Here is a 17,866-nt window from a genome sequence, read left to right on the forward strand (position 1 = left end):
ATGAGCAAATGTACACACAGTCCCCGGGTTACGCACAAGATAGGGACTGTAGGTTTGTTCTTAAGTTGAATTTGTATGTAAGTCGGAACTGGTACATATTGTTGGGGAAACTCTAGCCAAACATTTCTCCAGAGCTCAGTTTTATTCTCCCACACCTCACTTCCCTCAGTCCTTTATTCTCAAGCTGAGGTGTCTGCTGAGAAAAGCCGCTCCACGTCTCCCTAGTCTGCTGGGGGGAAGCAGCTAGTGCAGGGTTGCCTCACCCCGTTTGTAAGTAAGGATCCGATGTAAGTCAGATCCATTTAACCGGGGGACTGCCTGTATAGTGAACTGTCAGAGACATCACAGTGAGAGATTTCTGAAGCAGTCTTTGTGGAACTACAGTTCCCAGAATTCCTTGTGGGAAAAGGGATTCTGAAAGATGTAGTGCAATTTAATACACAAACTGCATTTCCTTTAACATCCTCTGGGTCAGCCTGTGGCTTTTACAAAGCACTTCCTGCTGTCAGAGGTAACATTCTTTCTGCACTGACTACAGTAAGTACCAGTAATACGGGCACTTTCTTTGATTAACACCACCTAGGGACACAAAACAGCCAGGATTGACAAGGGTGGCAGATCTGAATGTGTATGAGCCCTCAGAGCTTTTCAGTTCCTGAATTCAGTATTGCCAAATACTAACCATGCTTCTTGTGGCTCCAAGGAATTAAGGAGTAAACTCTTGTCATCTCCCGGTTTTGGATTTTATTATTATAAGAACAAGTTATTGCCCTCTGCAGTCAGATTCTGAGCTCACTCCCTGCTGCCCATTCTAGGGTAAACTCCTATGCTGATCTGGATTTAAATTTTATGCTGTGTTTAAGATTTTCACAGACTAGACTAGCAAAATAAACCAGTTCACAGAATCTTGCAAATAACCATGTATAGCGTTCACAGTGCTTCCAATGTAAATTTGTTAAAATTAGGAGAGTTATTTCCCCACAGAGCTTCCAAATTAAATTTGTTAAAATTAGGAGAGTTATTTTCCATGAAAATTTTGTTTAGTACTTAACAGTTATTGTATAAGGGCTGGAAGGAAGGGGATGGCCTTAATTCAACCTTGCTGTAACTCCACTGAAGTCAATGAAAATTATTCCAGGAATGAAAATTGCCTGGTACAGTACTTGGATGAGCATATAGCTAATGATGCAATCAGGAGCAGGTAGTGCTTTTCCATACATCCAAAAAATGAAAGGGAATAAAAAACAGAAATGTTTGCTGGCTGCCAGGACATATGATATTTCACGTGTAGAAATTGTGAGTGTTTGCACCAAATTTCCCACTGCCAATCAGTAGTTTTTGTATTTTATATATATGCACATGTTGTCCCAAATCTCAGATTACTATCAGTTCATCCAGTGTTACACCAGAAAAAATGAATCCCAATTAATCTGTGAATAGTAGGGATAGAGAAAAAAAGATTAAAGATTGATTCTTGCTAAAGCCACTTAATTTTTAACCTGACATCTCAAATCTCTTTCACCTCTGATCGAGACAATTACACTCTTTCAATGTTTTTATGTTATAATCATGTAGGGTATGTCTACACTACCCTCCTAGTTTGAACTAGGAGGGTAATGTAGGCATACCGCACTTGCAAATGAAGCCCGGGATTTGAATTTCCCGGGCTTCATTTGCATAAGGGGGGAGCCGCCATTTTTAAAACCCCGCTGGTTCGAACCCCGTGCAGCGCGGCTACACGGGGCTCGAACTAGGTAGTTCGGACTAGGCTTCCTATTCCGAACTACCGGTACACCTCGTTCCACATTCCACGAGGTGTACCGGTAGTTCGGAATAGGAAGCCTAGTCCGAACTACCTAGTTCGAGCCCCGTGTAGCCATGCTGCACGGGGTTCGAACCAGCGGGGTTTTAAAAATGGCGGCTCCCCGCTTATGCAAATGAAGCCCGGGAAATTCAAATCCCGGGCTTCATTTGCAAGTGCGGTATGCCTACATTACCCCGCTAGTTCGAACTAGCGGGGTAGTGTAGACATACCCGTACAGTTTTGCAATATTTTTATAAGTTCCCATTTCTGTAGATAAGGTGTTAGGAACAGAGTACTCTCCATAATGGCTAAGGTAAAATTACATGGAGTATTCACAGGTTCTTCTTTTTCACTGATTAAGTTTCTCCATCTGTAAAATGAGGCTGGGGTACTGGGATAGTTTTTTACAGAGAGGGTGCTCAGAGCCATTAAAGCAAGCTATATTCCCCTTATACAATGGAAATCACTTCAAGTCATGGTGTACCCAAGTATTCCTACTTCCAAAATCTATGAATGGGGGGAGATCTAAGTATTATATAAGAGCCAAATATTAGTACTTAATTAAGAATCTGTTAATCAGTTCTTCAGAAAAGATACTATTGATAATGTCACCTTCTGGGTAGTTGTCTTCCTGACATTTTGTAGTTGAGGGCATCGTGGGTTCTGTAATTGCCTTAACTAAAAGTGTAGCAAGTTCCTTTGGTGCAAAAACATCAACGACCTAGAGAGACTAATGCAACTGCAACTGCTGTCTTTCATTTAACTTGTAAAGTTCTTTTCTGCATGTGATATTTTGTCTTTAATTCTTTATTGTCATTATTGCATTCCCAATAGATTTGCTAGTTGCTGCATTAGAATGTTCATTTTGAGGAGCTACCATAGCTTCCTTTAGAAAACAGAAAACATAATAATTGACTTTATAATCCTTAATCACAGACACACATACATATTAGGACAGCACCATTTAATCTTTGTTTACAGCAGTTTCTGCAAGACCTTCTTGACAGTCAAAAACTGGATGGAAGGAAGGAAGGAAGAAAGAAAGAAATTGAGTTATCTTGGAATGGTCTTTTAGGATAATGAGGTTCCTGGGAAGTATATGAAGCTCAAAATCAAACTGAACAATATTCTAGCAAATGTGGTCTCAACATCCTATGGAATGGGTAGAAGAGAGAGATATTTCTTTTTACATTGGGATGTTGTCCCTTTCTAAACAGAGCCCATTTGTAGAGTTTACATGTCATACTGTGCTTTTGTTTTGGTCAGAGGCAGCTTCTCTCAGGTTCTGGTGATAGCTATGATTTATCCAGGTGTATACAGAAGAACTCCCTCTCTGTGGTTCAGGTTACACTCTACCTATGTTAGAAAAATGCGGTAAGTTCTTATCTCTGTTACAGAGTGGGAAGAACAGAGCTTGGTGCTCATGTATGTTCCATATGTGTCCTTGCTAAAATTCTGTATCTGGAGCTAATCCTATAGCCCACTGATAGACAATATAGCTCACTGCACAGCCCTGTTTACACAACAGGTATCAAAAGGTCTAAGTCCCTTCCAGTAGTGCTGAAAACTGCTGAAGTCAGATAAACTGAAGTTAATACCTATTGTAGATAAACATGCTGTGAGGTTTCTTAAATATTCCTAAAATGAAGTGCTGAACTTGATCAATAGTGCCTATATCAGCTCCACAGCGTTTTGAGTACCACTTGAGAGAAGCCATTTGTTACCCATTATCAACTACAATTCATTTCCCTAGTGTATTCAAAGTCTAGCATAGAATGATTTTTTCCAAGATTGGAGCTTCATCTTTACCCCCCAAATGAGCAGGGCAAGAAGAGAAATTCAAATAGCTCAGTGATCCACATTTTCCAAATTAGGGATGTTAACGGATAGTCCGCTAACCATTTAACCAATTAGCGATTGCTTATCAGTTAACAGTCCCAGTTAACTGCAACACTGCACCCGCATCCCTGCATGCTCTGCATTTAAAATTTGGACCAGCAGGCTGGCTCAGTCCCCCCTGCCAGTCTGAGTTTTAAATGAAGAACATGCAGCACTCCACGCTGCTGCTTCTGATACAAAGGCAGCAGTTTGTGGCGGCAGGTGGAAGCCAGTCCGTGTGGGGAGATGGTTGAAAAAATGGACCCGCCTGCTGTCTCATGCTGCTTCCTCTGTATCAGACGCAGCAGCATGGGGAGGCAGCAGCCCTTGTGCGCAGGGGGTCCAACCTCTCTGTGGACAGAGGCTGCTCCATGGGATACTAGAGTAGCCTCTGTCCGCAGGGAGCTCAGGATCCTCTGTGGACAGGGATTTCTACTGCACTGTGCTGCTGCCTCTCAATTAGAGGCAGCAACGCAGGGCAGCAGGCAGGAACCAGTCTGCACAGGAAGCTGATTTTTAATATAGAGGGAGTAACGGGAGGTGACAGGGGTCCCACCCCCAGGATGGGGAGCATTTTAGTAACCATGTAACTGCTAAAAATTATGGTGGCTCCATGATTACTAAAATAAAATATTTCTAACATCCCTAATCCAAATTAGGAGCTGTGTTGACTGACTTAAGAGTGTCCAGCCTCTAAGTCCAAACATCACTTAGACTACTAGATGGGGCTACTATAAGGTGGGTGCATAACCGGCTGGATAACTGTGCTCAGAGTAGTTTATTAATGGTTCACAATCATGCTGGAAGGATATAACAAGTGGGATTCCACAGGGATCTGTTTTGGGACCAGTTCTGTTCAATATCTTCATCAATGATTTAGATGATGGCATAGAGAGTCTGATTATTAAGTTTGCATATGATACTAAGCTGGGAGGTGTTACAAGTGCTTTAGAGGATAGGGTCAAAATTCAAAATTATTTGGACAAACTAAAGAAATGGTCTGAGGTAAACAGGATGAAGTTTAATAAGGACAAATGCAAAATACTCCACTTAGGAAGGAACAGTCAGTTTCACAGATGCAGAATGGGAAGTGATTGTCTAGGAAGGAGTACTGCTAAAAGGGATTTAGAGGTCATAGTGGACCACAAGTTAAAAATGAGTCAACAGTGTGACACTGTTGCAAAAAAAAGCAAACATGATTCCATGATGCATTAACAGAAATGTTGTGAGCAAGACATGAGAAGTCATTCTTCTACTCTTCTCTGTGCTAATGAGGCCTCAATTGGAGTATTGTGTCCAGTTCTGGGCACCACATTTCAAGAAATTGGAGAAGTTCCAGAGAAGAGCAACAAAAATGATTTAAGGTCTAGAAAACATGAGCTATGAGGGAAGACTGAAAGAACTGAGCTTGTTTGGTTGAGAAAAGAGAAGACTAAGAGGAACATGATAGCATTTTTTCAAGTATCTAAAAGGGTGTTTCAAGGAGGATGGAGATAAAATTGTTCTCCTTGGCCTCTGATGATAGGACAAGAAGCAATGGGCTTAAATTGCAGGAAGGGAGATTTAGTTTGGACATTAGGTAACATTTCCTAACTGTCTGGGTGGTTAAACACTGGAATAAAATTACCTACGGAGGTTGTATAATGTTCATCACTGGAGATATTTAAGAGCAGGTTGGATAGATATCTATCAGGGATGGTCTAGACCAGTGTCTCTTAAACTTTTTAAGACCAAGGAACACCAAACAATAATTTTTTTTATGAGGAACACCAGGGATTTTTTTTGTTGAGCAAAAAAAAAAAAAGTGTGGGGTGGGGAAGGTCGGGGGAAAGTTATTGAGAAAAAAACACGCCTGCCCCTTTAAGGGTGGCCATTTTGAACTCTGTTGTTCTCCGTGGCACACCTTTGAATGCCTCCTGATACACCGGTGTGCTGCGGAACACAGTTTAAGAAACACTGGTCTAGACAGTGCCTGGTCCTGCCATAAGGGCAGCTGATTGAACTCCATGACCTCTTGGGGTCCCTTCCAGCTGTTGGATTCTAGACCCTTCAAAAGTGGGGAAATACAATATTAGTGAGGAGTAGGATCCTCAAGGCTCCAAGAACCTTTGTAAGATAGTAAGCCATCTATTCTGCTTCTGCACATAAATGATTGTGTGTATAAAATAGAGGACATTATATCTGGGGGGTGGGTTATAGTGGCTTGAAATTAACTTCCAACATTCAAGCTTGCTTGTAAATTATTGGTGAGTACATGATTGCTCTGTCTTCACCTATATAATCACTACCCATTGCTAACTAGCACATTGTTCTGCAAAGCTTTGGAAATATCTGAAATAAGAAAGATAGTATACCATGAATTCTGTTCCATTCCCCTGTTCAAAATGAGTGTACCCTTCTGTGATCTAGGCTTAGTCTTGCAATGATCTTCCTGATTCTTTCCCAACTGCAGATACCTGTTTGATCTAAAAGAAGATGATGACATTTGTAGGCAAGCCCAGAACTCAGGAACATTCTACCTCTTTCATAATCTTTCTCCATTCCTGCAGAAAGTTGGGAGCAAGTATTTGGCCCCACAAATAAGTGCAGTAGGTAAGGTGATGGTCAACAGTACATATCTTCAAAGAGTAACCAGCCAAAATAATGATAAGTTTCTTCCATTAACCAGATTTTAGTTGATACCATGCTTGTTGTAAAGATTCCAGAGCTTTGTAACTTTATCTCACACTGATCATGATGAAGAATCAAGAAGTCTAATGAGCCAAGTGGAAGTGTGTTCTCCACTTTATGTTCAGGGTATTATTTATCAACATTAAATAATTATGTTTAGGATTACCATCTAAAGCCCTGGCACATGGACATAGACTAATTCTTTGTAAGCATGTATGATATCCATTTAATAATGTTAATCCATTTATTAATATTTATTTAGACACAATTCTTTAATCAGTTTTAAATAGGTGGGGCCATTTCCTTTGAAGTTAATGGTTTGTAAGAGATATAAAGTTGATCAGAAAATTGGGGGTATTTGATATAACCTGGGAGAGTTTCTTTGATGAACAGACACTCGATACATTCTGAACACAAGGGGCTGTGTCTAGACTGGCAAAACTGCTTTTGCGACAAAACTTGCCAGCTGTCTACACTGGCTGCTTGAATTTCCGCAAAAACACTGACGATCTCATGTAAGATTGTCAGTGCTTTTGCGGAAATACTATGCTGCTCCCGTTCAGGCAAAAGTCAGCAGAGACTTTGTAGACAGCAGAGATTTGTTTTCCGCAAAAAAACCCCGATCACAAAAATGGCGATCGGGGCTTTTTTGCGGAAAAGCGCGTCAAGATTGGCCAGGGACGCTTTTCCGCAAAACGTGCTTTTGCGGAAAAGCGTCCTGCCAATCTAGGACGCGCTTTTCCGAAAATGCTTTTAACAGAAAACTTTTCCGTTAAAAGCATTTCCGGAAAATCATGCCTGTGTAGACATAGCCAAGGGGAAAGGCACAGGGTAAGTCCTGCAGCATGAGACAATACGCTTTTCTTGCACTATTCTGTCATGGTCTGGATGCTGGTGGATAAACTGAAGTTTAGTTTCCATCTCATTCCTTTCATTCTAGAATCTCCATAAACCTATTTCCTCTCTTACCCACGTGTGAGCTTTGTCTTGAGGCTTTACCCTTGGATGGAAAGGTGGAATGGTTTATCACTCGCCCCTTTTCTTGGGATTGTTGTCAAAAGCATTACGAGTCAGCTATTTCAAGGTGTTTGCCCAGTCTCACAACTTTTCCACAAGCCATAGGAAATCCCTTCTGTGATGGGGTCTAGTTCCATTGACCTGGGCTGCAGGAGCCTTAAATATTAAGATACTGAGGTTTTTTGTGTAAGTTTATCACAGCTTTCTCCTCCCTTTTCCTCTGTTTAGAAATGAAAAGCACGCTGGGGAAGCTCAAACACAATGAACAGATGATAGAAAACTCAGTGCTGATCGGCTGTTCAGATGCATGCATGGCATACTTTGCCTTGGATCTAGGTTAGAGTTACGCCTCCATCTATGTCTCACCTATTGGCTGCTGTATTTATTTACTTGAATCTACAAGGAAGCCGTGCGCCATGATAGATATGGTGTTTAGGCAGCGCACCACCTTGGTGGGTAAGAAGTTGCCTCTGAAGGAAGTCCTCTCTCATCCTTGATGGGAAGTATTGAGACATCACTGGAGCCACTGTAGGGAATTCTTATATAATGGTATTACTTCTTTTTTGTTTTTAGTAAAGTTGGTATGTTTGTAGGTCACCGCTTTTGAGGACTGTATTTTTACTTATGTAATGTCATTTTCATACTAACATGACTCTGTCATGAACAGCTCTTTGGGAATGTTCAGAATTTGTATACGTTTAATAGGCACAAGGAAAGATGGGGGGGGGGGTGATAACTGAGATTTCTGATTCCCACAGATTTATTCAATTCCAGGATTCTTGGAGAAATCTGTCATTGAATCTGAACTGAAGGGGTCATTTACTGAGTTACGGAAGGCTCTCTTTCAACTAGATGGGAAAGACAGACCCTTGTTGTCCTCGGTACGACATATGATATTTCACGTATAGAAATTGTGATTGCTTGTACCAGATCTCTCACTTGCAATCATTGGGGCTTTTTATTTTATATATATTGAGGCAGTGCCTCAGGGTCTCACCAGTTTGTGGGACACTGTGCCAGGCACTATACAAACACTGAATGGCAGTCCCATCTGAAAACCAAGATGTTACAAGTGGGTGAAACAGAAGTGAGTGGCTGGGGAAAGAGGACAGCATAACAGTAATAATAAGCTTATTTAACATGAACTACCTCTCTGCCTGCTTTGTAAACGTAACCAACCAGTCTGTAGCAAGAGTCACAGTAATCACAATTTGCCACCTGCCTCACTACTATCAGAAGGCAGTTTTCTGTTTGCATCCCAGCAGAAAATAATGTTACAAAGGGATTTGAAGAGGATAAAGTAGTGTTCCCATAGTGCTATTCTCCTTTTAAAACTGCTTCTCCTTGAGCCATTATTCTGCAGATATCTTAATTTGGAAGCCCTGCCGAAAAGCATCTCTGCTAAAACCAGGACCATTAGCCCATAAATAGAAATAGCCTTTCTGAAAGCGTTGTGGTACATGTGCAGTACAGCAGGAAACAGATCTGGTCTAGGCATTACTTAGAAGCACAGTTCAGTTCTAGTTATTGTTCCTAGTCAGTCCCAATACCCGGAAACTTCTTTTTCTTCTCTCCTAGAGTATGTCTATACTGCAGAGTTTTTCCGGAAAAATGGCAGTTTTTCTGGAAAAACTCCACTTATGTCCACACTGCAATTGCATTCTTTCAACAGAAAGCCGAAAGAACGCAAGGTTTTTTCCAATAGCAGTAAACCTCTTTCTACGAGGAAGAAGCCTTTTTCCGAAAGGGCTCTTTCAGAAAAAGGTGTGTGTGGACGGGGTAGAGGGTTTTTTTCAAACAAAGAGGTCTCCAGGAAAAAGCACAGGTGCCCTGGTGGTCACTCGGTCCATAGTAATCACAACTTAAATGCAAGATAGCATCTAATAAATGTGGAATGTGGACACTATCTTTTGGAAAAGGAGATCACTTTTTCAATGCAGTTTTGCTGTGTGGATGCTCTCTTTCTGAAGAAGTTTTTCTGGAAGATCTCTTCTGGAAAAGCTTCTTCCGAAAGAAGCCTGCAATCTAGACATAGCCCTAGATGTACTGAAAGGGATTGTAATTTAGATTCAAAGGGTATGTCTAGGCAGCAGTGCTATCTCAGGATATGTCTGGTATCCCAAAATAGCATTTTCTGCGTCTTAGCAACAAGCCCGTTATTTTGAAATAAATTCAAAATAACGGACTGGCTATTCCGACGTCCTGGTTAACCTCGTCCCATGAAGATTAAGGGACTTGTTGGAATAGCTGTTTACGCAGCGCCAATTTGGAAACAGACTATTTCAAACTAAGCTATGCAATTTGTATAGCTCAAGTTGCATAGCTGATTTCGAGCTATGCGGTGCTGTATAGACGTACTGAAAATGAGGAGTTTGAAACATGATGTGGCTCCAGCCACTTTTCAGAGCAGCTCCGTAATTTCATGTGAACTTGCAGGTCTGCCTAACCTGATGAAGTGTGATTTGATCCACAAGGATCGTGCGTGATAAGAAGACCATGGCAAAGCAACACTCAGGCAGGATGGAATGACTGCACTGAATGAGCCCTACGTTCTGTTGTTAACCAATTGTGTTTATGTTTTGGTGTTTATAGGCTCAGGCCCTTCTTCGTTGGCATGACACCCATCAGTTCTGTAGCAAAACTGGGCAGCCTACCCAAAAGAATGTAGCAGGCAGCAAGCGTGTTTGCCGTACCAGTGGAATAATTTATTACCCACAGGTCAGAATCTGAATGGTGGGACAATTGACAAATGATCACAGTAGAGACTAGCCAAAACTGTTGGACTTAATAGGATTAAATTTGTGAAACTTAAGAGCAAGAGCTTTCCATTTCGTTTGTACTTTTTCTTTATTGTTTACCAATGTCCCCTGAAATCATCTAGAAAAAATATCAGCAGTAGTCCGTGTTCTTATGGTCCTCTTGTTTTCATGTAGCAATCCATTTGTCTGAATTCCTGTTGCTTTGCTATTTGGTATGCTGTCTAGATGTCCCCAGTGGTTATCACTTTGGTGTCTAATGGGAGCCAGTGCCTTCTTGCCCGGCAAGCGGCATTCCCAAAAGGGATGTACAGCGCTTTGGCAGGCTTCTGTGATGTGGGTAAGGAAGCTTCTGACCTAGTGTTTTGCACTTATACACATAACATTGTATTTGATAACAAGATTGTGTACTGCATGGTGGGAAACTTGAGTCGGGGAACTAGCCTAGGGATGTAAGACTTTAACTGGATAACCGATAAGCTGATGCTTACTGGTTTTTGTTATTGGTTAAAATCTACCCTGCAGGTGTGTGCTGGGATACTGCAGAGCCTGCAGCATGGGGCAGCTGGCTTCCTGGGAGCCACAGGGGTTCCCTAGGCCCACCCAGCCGTTAGGGATGTTAACTAACAGGTATTTGTGTAAATGTGTAACTGCTGGATTTTTTAGCCAGCTGCCCCCTTGGGCTGCTGCCTCTTTATCAGAGGCAGCAGGGGGGGATGCAGGTGGCTCTTAAAAGCCAGCTCCCCATGTGTAACAGCTCCTGCCTGCACCTCATGATGCTGCCTCTGTGGGAGGCAGCACCACAGCAGTAAGGGGGAGGCAGCTGGACAGGAACCAATATATGTGGGGAGCTAGCTTGAAAGCTGGCTTCTTGCATGTACAGTCTCCCACCTGCCCTCCAAGCTGCTACCTCTGATACAGAAGTGGCAATGTGGGGCAGGAGGCAGGCTGGAGCCAGTGCTCGGTGGGGAGCCAGCTTTCAAGCTGTCTCCCACAGAACTGCCTGCCTCCCCTTCCCACGCTGCTGACTCTGTGGGAGGCAGTGAGGGGGTGGGGAATGCACAGAGAGCTGCCCATGCGTGGGGCAGGCATGCATGGAGAGCTGGCTTAAAATCCAGCTCCCCATACATATAGGCTGCTACCTCTGATGCAGAAGCAGCAACACGGGGGAGGGGGAAGGTGGCTCCGTGGGAGCTGAGCTGGTACACACAGGGACCCAGCTTGAAAACTGGCTTCCCACATGTACTGGCTCCCACCTGCCTCCACTCAGCCCCCATGCTGCTGCCTGTTAGAGGCAGGTAACTCCACGGGAGCCGGTGCTCGGGGGGCAGCTAGCTTTTAAGCTGTCTCCCCCTGAGCACCAGCTCCTGCCTGCCCTCCTATGCTGCTGCCTCAGAAAATTGAGTTTTCCGGTATGAGTAATTGTTTGATAATATAGGTAAAATTTTTCAAAAATAATTTAGACAAATCTCATTGAAAGTCAATGGGACTTAAAAGTGGGGTGGGGGGAGGCAGCTCCACAAAGCGCCAACTTAAAAGCCGGCTCACCTCGGGCATCGGCTCCTGCATCCCCCCGCTTCTTTGCTGCTTCTGATACAGAAGCAGCAAGGCATGTGTGTAGTTGTTAGGATTAACTAGTAATCTCAGGCTCATCATTTGTGTAAACAACTACACACTAAAATCCCTACCAGCTGTATATCCCCAACTGGGTTAACTTTGTTAACCGCTAGCAGTTTTTAATGGTTACACAGTTAGTGTTTTAAAGACTTTTTTACATCCCTACCAGCCATAGACCAGCAGCTCCCCCATTCAGTGAAGCTTATGCCCAGAGCAGATGTTCTGGGAAAAGGGGTGGATGTTACCAGAACAGCCTTCCTCATTCAGCTCAAGTGTGAACGGTGTTTATCTGAAGAAGGAAAGAGCTCTAAAAGGGGTAAAGTCATGGGATTCAGCAGCAGGGCACTATTATTTTGCTAATATCCATGCATGAGACTTTTGAGTTAAACTCCAAGGGCTCTTCTTACGTCTTTTTCTGGACTGATGTATAGGGGGTGTGTTGAGGAACTTACAAGAAGTATAATGCTTTTAGTGAGAAAATGGCTTCAAAAATGAAAGGTCAGAGTAGCTTATTCTTTCTGTCTATAGTGCATATTAATGTGGCCCTCACCATCTAAGTACCTGAGTGTCTTTGGTATCTGGGAGAGACACTAAAAACAAATTTGAAGGGGACTAATGATAGTTGATGAATTTGGAATTGTGGCCTGATGCTGAAGTGCTGTCAAAATGGCTCATCTTACAGAGACTGATACTGATACTTGGAAAGTCAAACCTAAAATCCCCCCCACACCACCTATTTTTGTGTGACATAAAAGGATACTTATCTACTCTGGGAAAAACCTGCCAGCATTACCTTACCTGATGGGGTACTGCCCCAACTAATTTGAGTGTTTCCAGGTGAGACACTGGAGGAAACAGTCCGACGGGAGGTGGCTGAAGAGGTGGGACTGGAGGTGGAGTCCCTGTGGTATTCTGCTTCTCAGCACTGGCCCTTTCCCAACAGTTCCCTAATGATAGCTTGTCATGCCATCGTGCAACCACAACAGACAAAGGTGAGTAGTTCCCAAGATTGTATCACTCGTCGTGCTTGATGAAGTCTCCTTTCCCAGTCTTCATAATGGCTGCATTGTCAATTTCTTTTAAATGTAATTTTGATTGGGTTCTACTGAAGTGAGTGTGGGGTCCTTTTAAAAGATTGAAAAGAGCCTTTTTCTGTTTCAAAAGGATGGTGTATTTTGTGCCACATTGTGAATGAACCAATATCCAGATCCAAACATTGCCATACTTCAGGTCTGCCCTCTGTAGAACACGCCCAGCTTTGAATTGATGTCCTATTGCTAAAGGAACATGCATGATTCTGGTGTTTAGTTCCTTGTGCATCCACCTGCACTACTAATGCAAGCATGGTAATAAAATAGTGTGTACTGGTTAATTGCTACAGCAGATGAAATCAAATCCCACAAAACATTAGCAAGCAATAGATTTTACTCGTGGCGATTTTTTTAATTTATGGGAAATGAGCATTGTCAATGCATTGTCTCATAATAGATATTTAAAGTGAAAAGGCTGTCATTGTATTGGAGGCAATTAAAAAAAATTCCGAAAGCAAATTCCATTTAGTGCAAAGTATTGACTTTATGACTCCTGGGATGTGAAGTCTTACATTTATCCACTAACCTGGGATTGCACTCTGGTTTCCCTCACCCACCTGTCTCAAACCTGCTTCATGGTTGCATCGTTCAGTTTCCATTTTCATTGAGGTGGAGACTGCCAAACTGGGACCAGTTATGATAGGACCATCTGGTGCTAGCCACATACTAGTAGTTCATTTCACATAAGCCACTGAACAACCTCACTTGCCAGATAAAAACAAGCCCAGTCCAGTTTAATTCCTGGTAACGGATTTGCTTTAACTCGAACCTATTTCTCCCACATCACTTTTCAGTGTAGGCAAGGTGGGGAGAAATCTTTCACAGGTACTCACGGAATACACTGGAACCCAGAATTCATAGCCTGTGTTAACAGAAAGTACTGTAGCTATAAGAATTACGAAGTCCTAGATAGCTGCTTTTAAAGCCATTTACAGTCCTTCTTATATTTTGGATCCTTTCCAGATCAGCATGAACAAACTGGAGTTGGAAGCAGCCAGATGGTTCAGCCTGGAGGAAATAGAGGAGGCACTCAAACGGGGGCCTAAACCTTTGAAACAAGAGAATCAGAGTGTTTCACTTTGTCTGCCACCTAAGTGGGCTATAGCCCATCAATTGATTCAGGAATGGGTTAAGCAGCAGGCTTCCAAGCCTGCTTAGGCACAGTCTATCAAACCTTTATTTTAGTGGGTAAAAACAAGTGAGGACATGTTCTGTCAGTGATGACCCAGCCAGAACAGGTAACAAACCATTTTATATTCAGGTAGGCGTAGGGGCACGGACGTCTACTTGGATAAGTGCCAGGAACTCATACACAAAGAGCCACCAGTTAAATACAATGCCACAAGTTCCAGTAAATCTAAAATACTAATCTTCAAAATTCTAGCCCGCCAGATGTGTCATCAAACCAGCTACAAGTCTCCACAATATATATAGCAGAATAGTCAAATCCTACAACATGTGTTTCATATATCCCTCTTGGGATAAAGGATTGCATTCATTTTGCCCCCTTAGACATATCTGAGATCGCACAATAGAGCCTCACTCTTTGTTAGTGGGCTAGTTGAGATTCCATTTAGTTTTGATCTTAGTGCTGCTTTTGGTTTTTATTTTTTGTTTACGAAGTCTGAGAATAATGGAAGTGCATATTTCATAAGTTAGCTCCTTCCATTGCTCCCCTGCCCCATCAAGTCTCTCACTATCCTCATCTTCATATAACCCCCCTCTCCTGATTTTCTATACATTCACACATGGTTGTGTTATAACAGTCTGACATCTGGCTTTAAAATATAACTTACTATATCGCTGCTGGTTTGTTCTTTCCCTGCATTTGTGGTGCCTGGATTTCCTCTTTCTGGCTTACACTCATCATCCTTTCTTTCCCATCTTGGAATAAAGGGGAATTAGGAATAAGATAGAGAATAGGTGCAGCTCAGTCTTGTCTTCTCATCCTGATTTTGTTGTTTTGTAGCCTGCCACTGCAACCTGTTTTTCCTACTGTACACACAATTCTAGTTCCATACATCAACTTCTCTATTCCTCGCCTCCCCCCCCATCTACTCACCCCACAGCTACCGATTGTGGAGAGGCAAACTGTGACTAGCTCAGGGCAGCACAAGGCAGTGGCAAGAAGAAACAGAGTGTCTCAGACAGATGACATGAAAAATTCTTGATTAAGTTAAGTCCATGTCACAACTCAAAAGAAAAACATGGTTTGGTGTGCCAAAAATGTGGAAATATTTCACAACTTCTGCAGCCTTTGGGGATTTATTTTTAATGGACAAAACAGGGTGTGTACCTCTTCAGTATCTTTCTCTAAGTGTTATATAAACATACATGGTAAATATGTTTGTCACTGAGCCACATAATGGTCTAAAAGAGACATATGATTATGTTGGGAGTATGCTGATGCAAGGTTTCTTCAGTACTGAGCATTCCTCTGTGTTGTTCTCAAATTAAGTTTTTACAATTAATACTTCCAAATGAGTTTTAATTAGAAGAGCATAAACATACAAAAGTCCATTTTTCAATGCCATTAAAGAATGTTTACATTTACACAAATGGCATGGTAAGGTTTAGCTTCCCATCACTTTAAACTTTGCTGCCTCTGAGCCTTTTCAACTTGCCGTCAAAAACTTTATTTAATGGAACTTAATTTCAGTATTAGGGGACTACCAAACACAGGAATCTGAAGTCATCATTGCTTCTTCCACCCTACTGCCAAACATGAGGGGAGAAGCTGTGATACTCCCCCATCTCCACAGTGGCTGATGCTGAAGTTGCCCTGTTCCCCCTAGAGTTCAGGATGCTCCTCATTGGCCAGCTGGCTTTTCAGCTCTAGTTCTATTAGAGCAAGCCTCACACTCAGAAATCTTGGACTTCTTCAGCCACATCTTTGTCTCTCTGAACAGACGTGACTGCCTGTGTATTTTTGCTCTGCCAGTCCACAAGCAAGAAAAAATTTTTTTTTCAAGAAGGGAGTCTTTGGCATGCCCCACTCCAGGAACAGAGGATTCACACTTGCTTTAAAAGTACTGATGATGCAATGTGACTTCGGCAAAACCTGCATATACAGACAAGTTGACAAAGCCCTAAAGAAGAGGGGCTCATTTTCCCTTCTAGTGAGTTAGGAAACTAAATTACTACTTAATGGCTGAATCACTTCATCATCATCCAAGATTGCACATCTTAATAGGAATTAGAATATTGTAGGCTGTCTATGATTCTACTAGAGCACATGTTTCATCAAGAGAAGTGAAGACACATTGTTTACCTTCCTTCCTGAAATAGCAAGCTGGCATCTAATTCATCCATTCATGCTAGATCTGTCCCCAGACTTCAGGCTACAAATAGGGAAGTTAAATTTTCAGAAGTTCCACATAAATATTTCTGCAACAAAAGCAGATATTCAGCTGAACCAGAGAGTTTTATCACATCCAAAATACAGCTCTATTAAAACAAATGTAGGTTTTGTTGGAAACTTCAAAGCAAGTTATAGAAACACTGATCCACTACCACTTAGTTACCATACTGAGGGTACGCCTAGACTGCAGCAGTATTTCAGGATACTGGAAGTATCCTGAAATAGCAACGCTGTGTCTTTAAACACTCCCGCTATTTCCCAAAATAGTGAGCGGGCTATTCTGGTCTTCCTGTAACCCTCGTTCCTTGAGAGTCAAGGGATTTGTTGGAATAGTGCCTTACTTTGAAATTTGGCACTGTCTACATAGCACCAAATTTCAAAATAAGCTCATTCGACCTAGAATCGGAATAAGCTACACAATTTGCAAAGCGCAAATTGCATAGTTTATTCTCACAAAAAGGTGCTGTCTAGACACACCCTGAGATTATCAAACATATTTAAAATCCTATTATAATTAAAGAAAAAATGTTTTAGTATGCTATTCTAAACATCAAAAAGGGTTGCAATGTTGTTCTAGCATTTTTCTTATATACTGAATTCTAATGTAGGTAATTGGACAACAATCTGAAATAAGAATTGATAACTGGATAGAATAAATAAAATTCTTAATGACAGAGATTTAACCAAGTCAGATTTGATCAAATTGAAATCAGCAGTAGGAGAACCTAGAAGGAACTGCAGCAGTTTTACTTTGAATTTTACACTGATACTTAATAATTTAGCATATTTTCACCTTGTGTAGAGATAGTCAAGTTCTGGCAATAACCAGTATCTCAGAGATGTATAAAACATTACAGATTTGGGCAAGCTATTAGTTTTGTCTATGGGGAAACAAAGATGCAGGTGAAGGAATCTCAGCAAGGTTGTGGTAGAGCCTCAGCCAGTGTCTTAACTGGAAATATGACAATTTAAACCATATAAAGATTTCCCTTCCTAACTTTCAACTCACTAGGTCTGGGAACTGGACAGTGTTGCCTCTCTTCTAATAGGTCTAATAAGCCTCCTATTAATGGTGACTGGAATACTGGTGTGACAGTCAGCAGCAGTAAAAGAAACAAGTTGCTAAACTCTTCTTCTTTAGCATCAAGAAAATGGCAGAATTTTTATTAAAAAAATTTATCTATTTACAATTCCTAGCAACCAACATTTAAAAGTCTGCACATGAAATATTTAAGAACTTAGAATATCACTTCTGCTTTCACGTGCCTGTTAGGATCGTTATTCAAGCTTCTGCTTTGTGAGTTTGACTTTACTAATCTCCAAAGCAAAATAAGGAACTCTTCCTACACTAATTAATAGTTAGGGAAGCTACACAGAAGTCTGAATCTTAATCTTGGCAAGTACATGAAGAAGGAACCTTTTATACATTTATTTCAAATATAACTAGATGAATAAAATATATGAAAACTGTCTAACTTAAATGGTTTGCGACCTAATTGATTTAATGGTAAACTTTTCAATACTGTATAGAAATAAAATGTTAAATGTCTTCCAATTAAAAACTTCTATTAAAGCAAGACTGACTTGTTTAGATTGGGACTACATACAGATACTGTTGACACAATCATTCTTTAGCCACTTGAGATAGTAGGTAGTTCAAACAAGGAAAAAA

At 41.5% G+C, this 17,866-nt stretch overlaps 1 protein-coding gene across 2 annotated transcripts; it reads left to right on the plus strand.

Moving 5' to 3' along the window:
* The first annotated feature begins 396 nt into the window (after positions 1-396).
* NUDT13 (nudix hydrolase 13) lies at positions 397-17,843 on the plus strand. Of its 2 annotated transcripts, none has more exons than XM_014578009.2 (9): positions 397-537; positions 3,071-3,178; positions 6,135-6,274; positions 7,598-7,705; positions 8,144-8,250; positions 9,962-10,087; positions 10,354-10,465; positions 12,571-12,734; positions 13,797-17,843. In XM_014578009.2, the coding sequence occupies exons 2-9, from the start codon at positions 3,102-3,104 to the stop codon at positions 13,989-13,991; spliced, it is 1,029 nt and encodes a 342-aa protein (XP_014433495.1). In that variant the 5' UTR covers positions 397-537; positions 3,071-3,101; the 3' UTR covers positions 13,992-17,843. The 2 variants fall into 2 exon arrangements, with proteins under 2 accessions (XP_014433495.1, XP_014433496.1); XM_014578010.2 differs by having other exon boundaries at positions 398-537; positions 12,580-12,734.
* The last annotated feature ends 23 nt before the right edge of the window (positions 17,844-17,866 follow it).

This window comes from Pelodiscus sinensis, chromosome 8, assembly GCF_049634645.1.
Source record: "Pelodiscus sinensis isolate JC-2024 chromosome 8, ASM4963464v1, whole genome shotgun sequence".
Lineage (NCBI taxonomy): Eukaryota > Metazoa > Chordata > Testudines > Trionychidae > Pelodiscus > Pelodiscus sinensis.

Excerpts from the sequence above, each read along its gene's own strand:
- NUDT13 (XM_014578009.2), top strand. The coding sequence starts at position 3,102 with ATGATTTATCCAGGTGTATACAGAAGAACTCCCTCTCTGTGGTTCAGG. Across the intron at positions 6,275-7,597 it reads CCCACAAATAAGTGCAGTAG|AAATGAAAAGCACGCTGGGG; the intron begins GTAAGGTGATGG and ends TCCTCTGTTTAG. Across the intron at positions 8,251-9,961 it reads ACAGACCCTTGTTGTCCTCG|GCTCAGGCCCTTCTTCGTTG; the intron begins GTACGACATATG and ends TGGTGTTTATAG.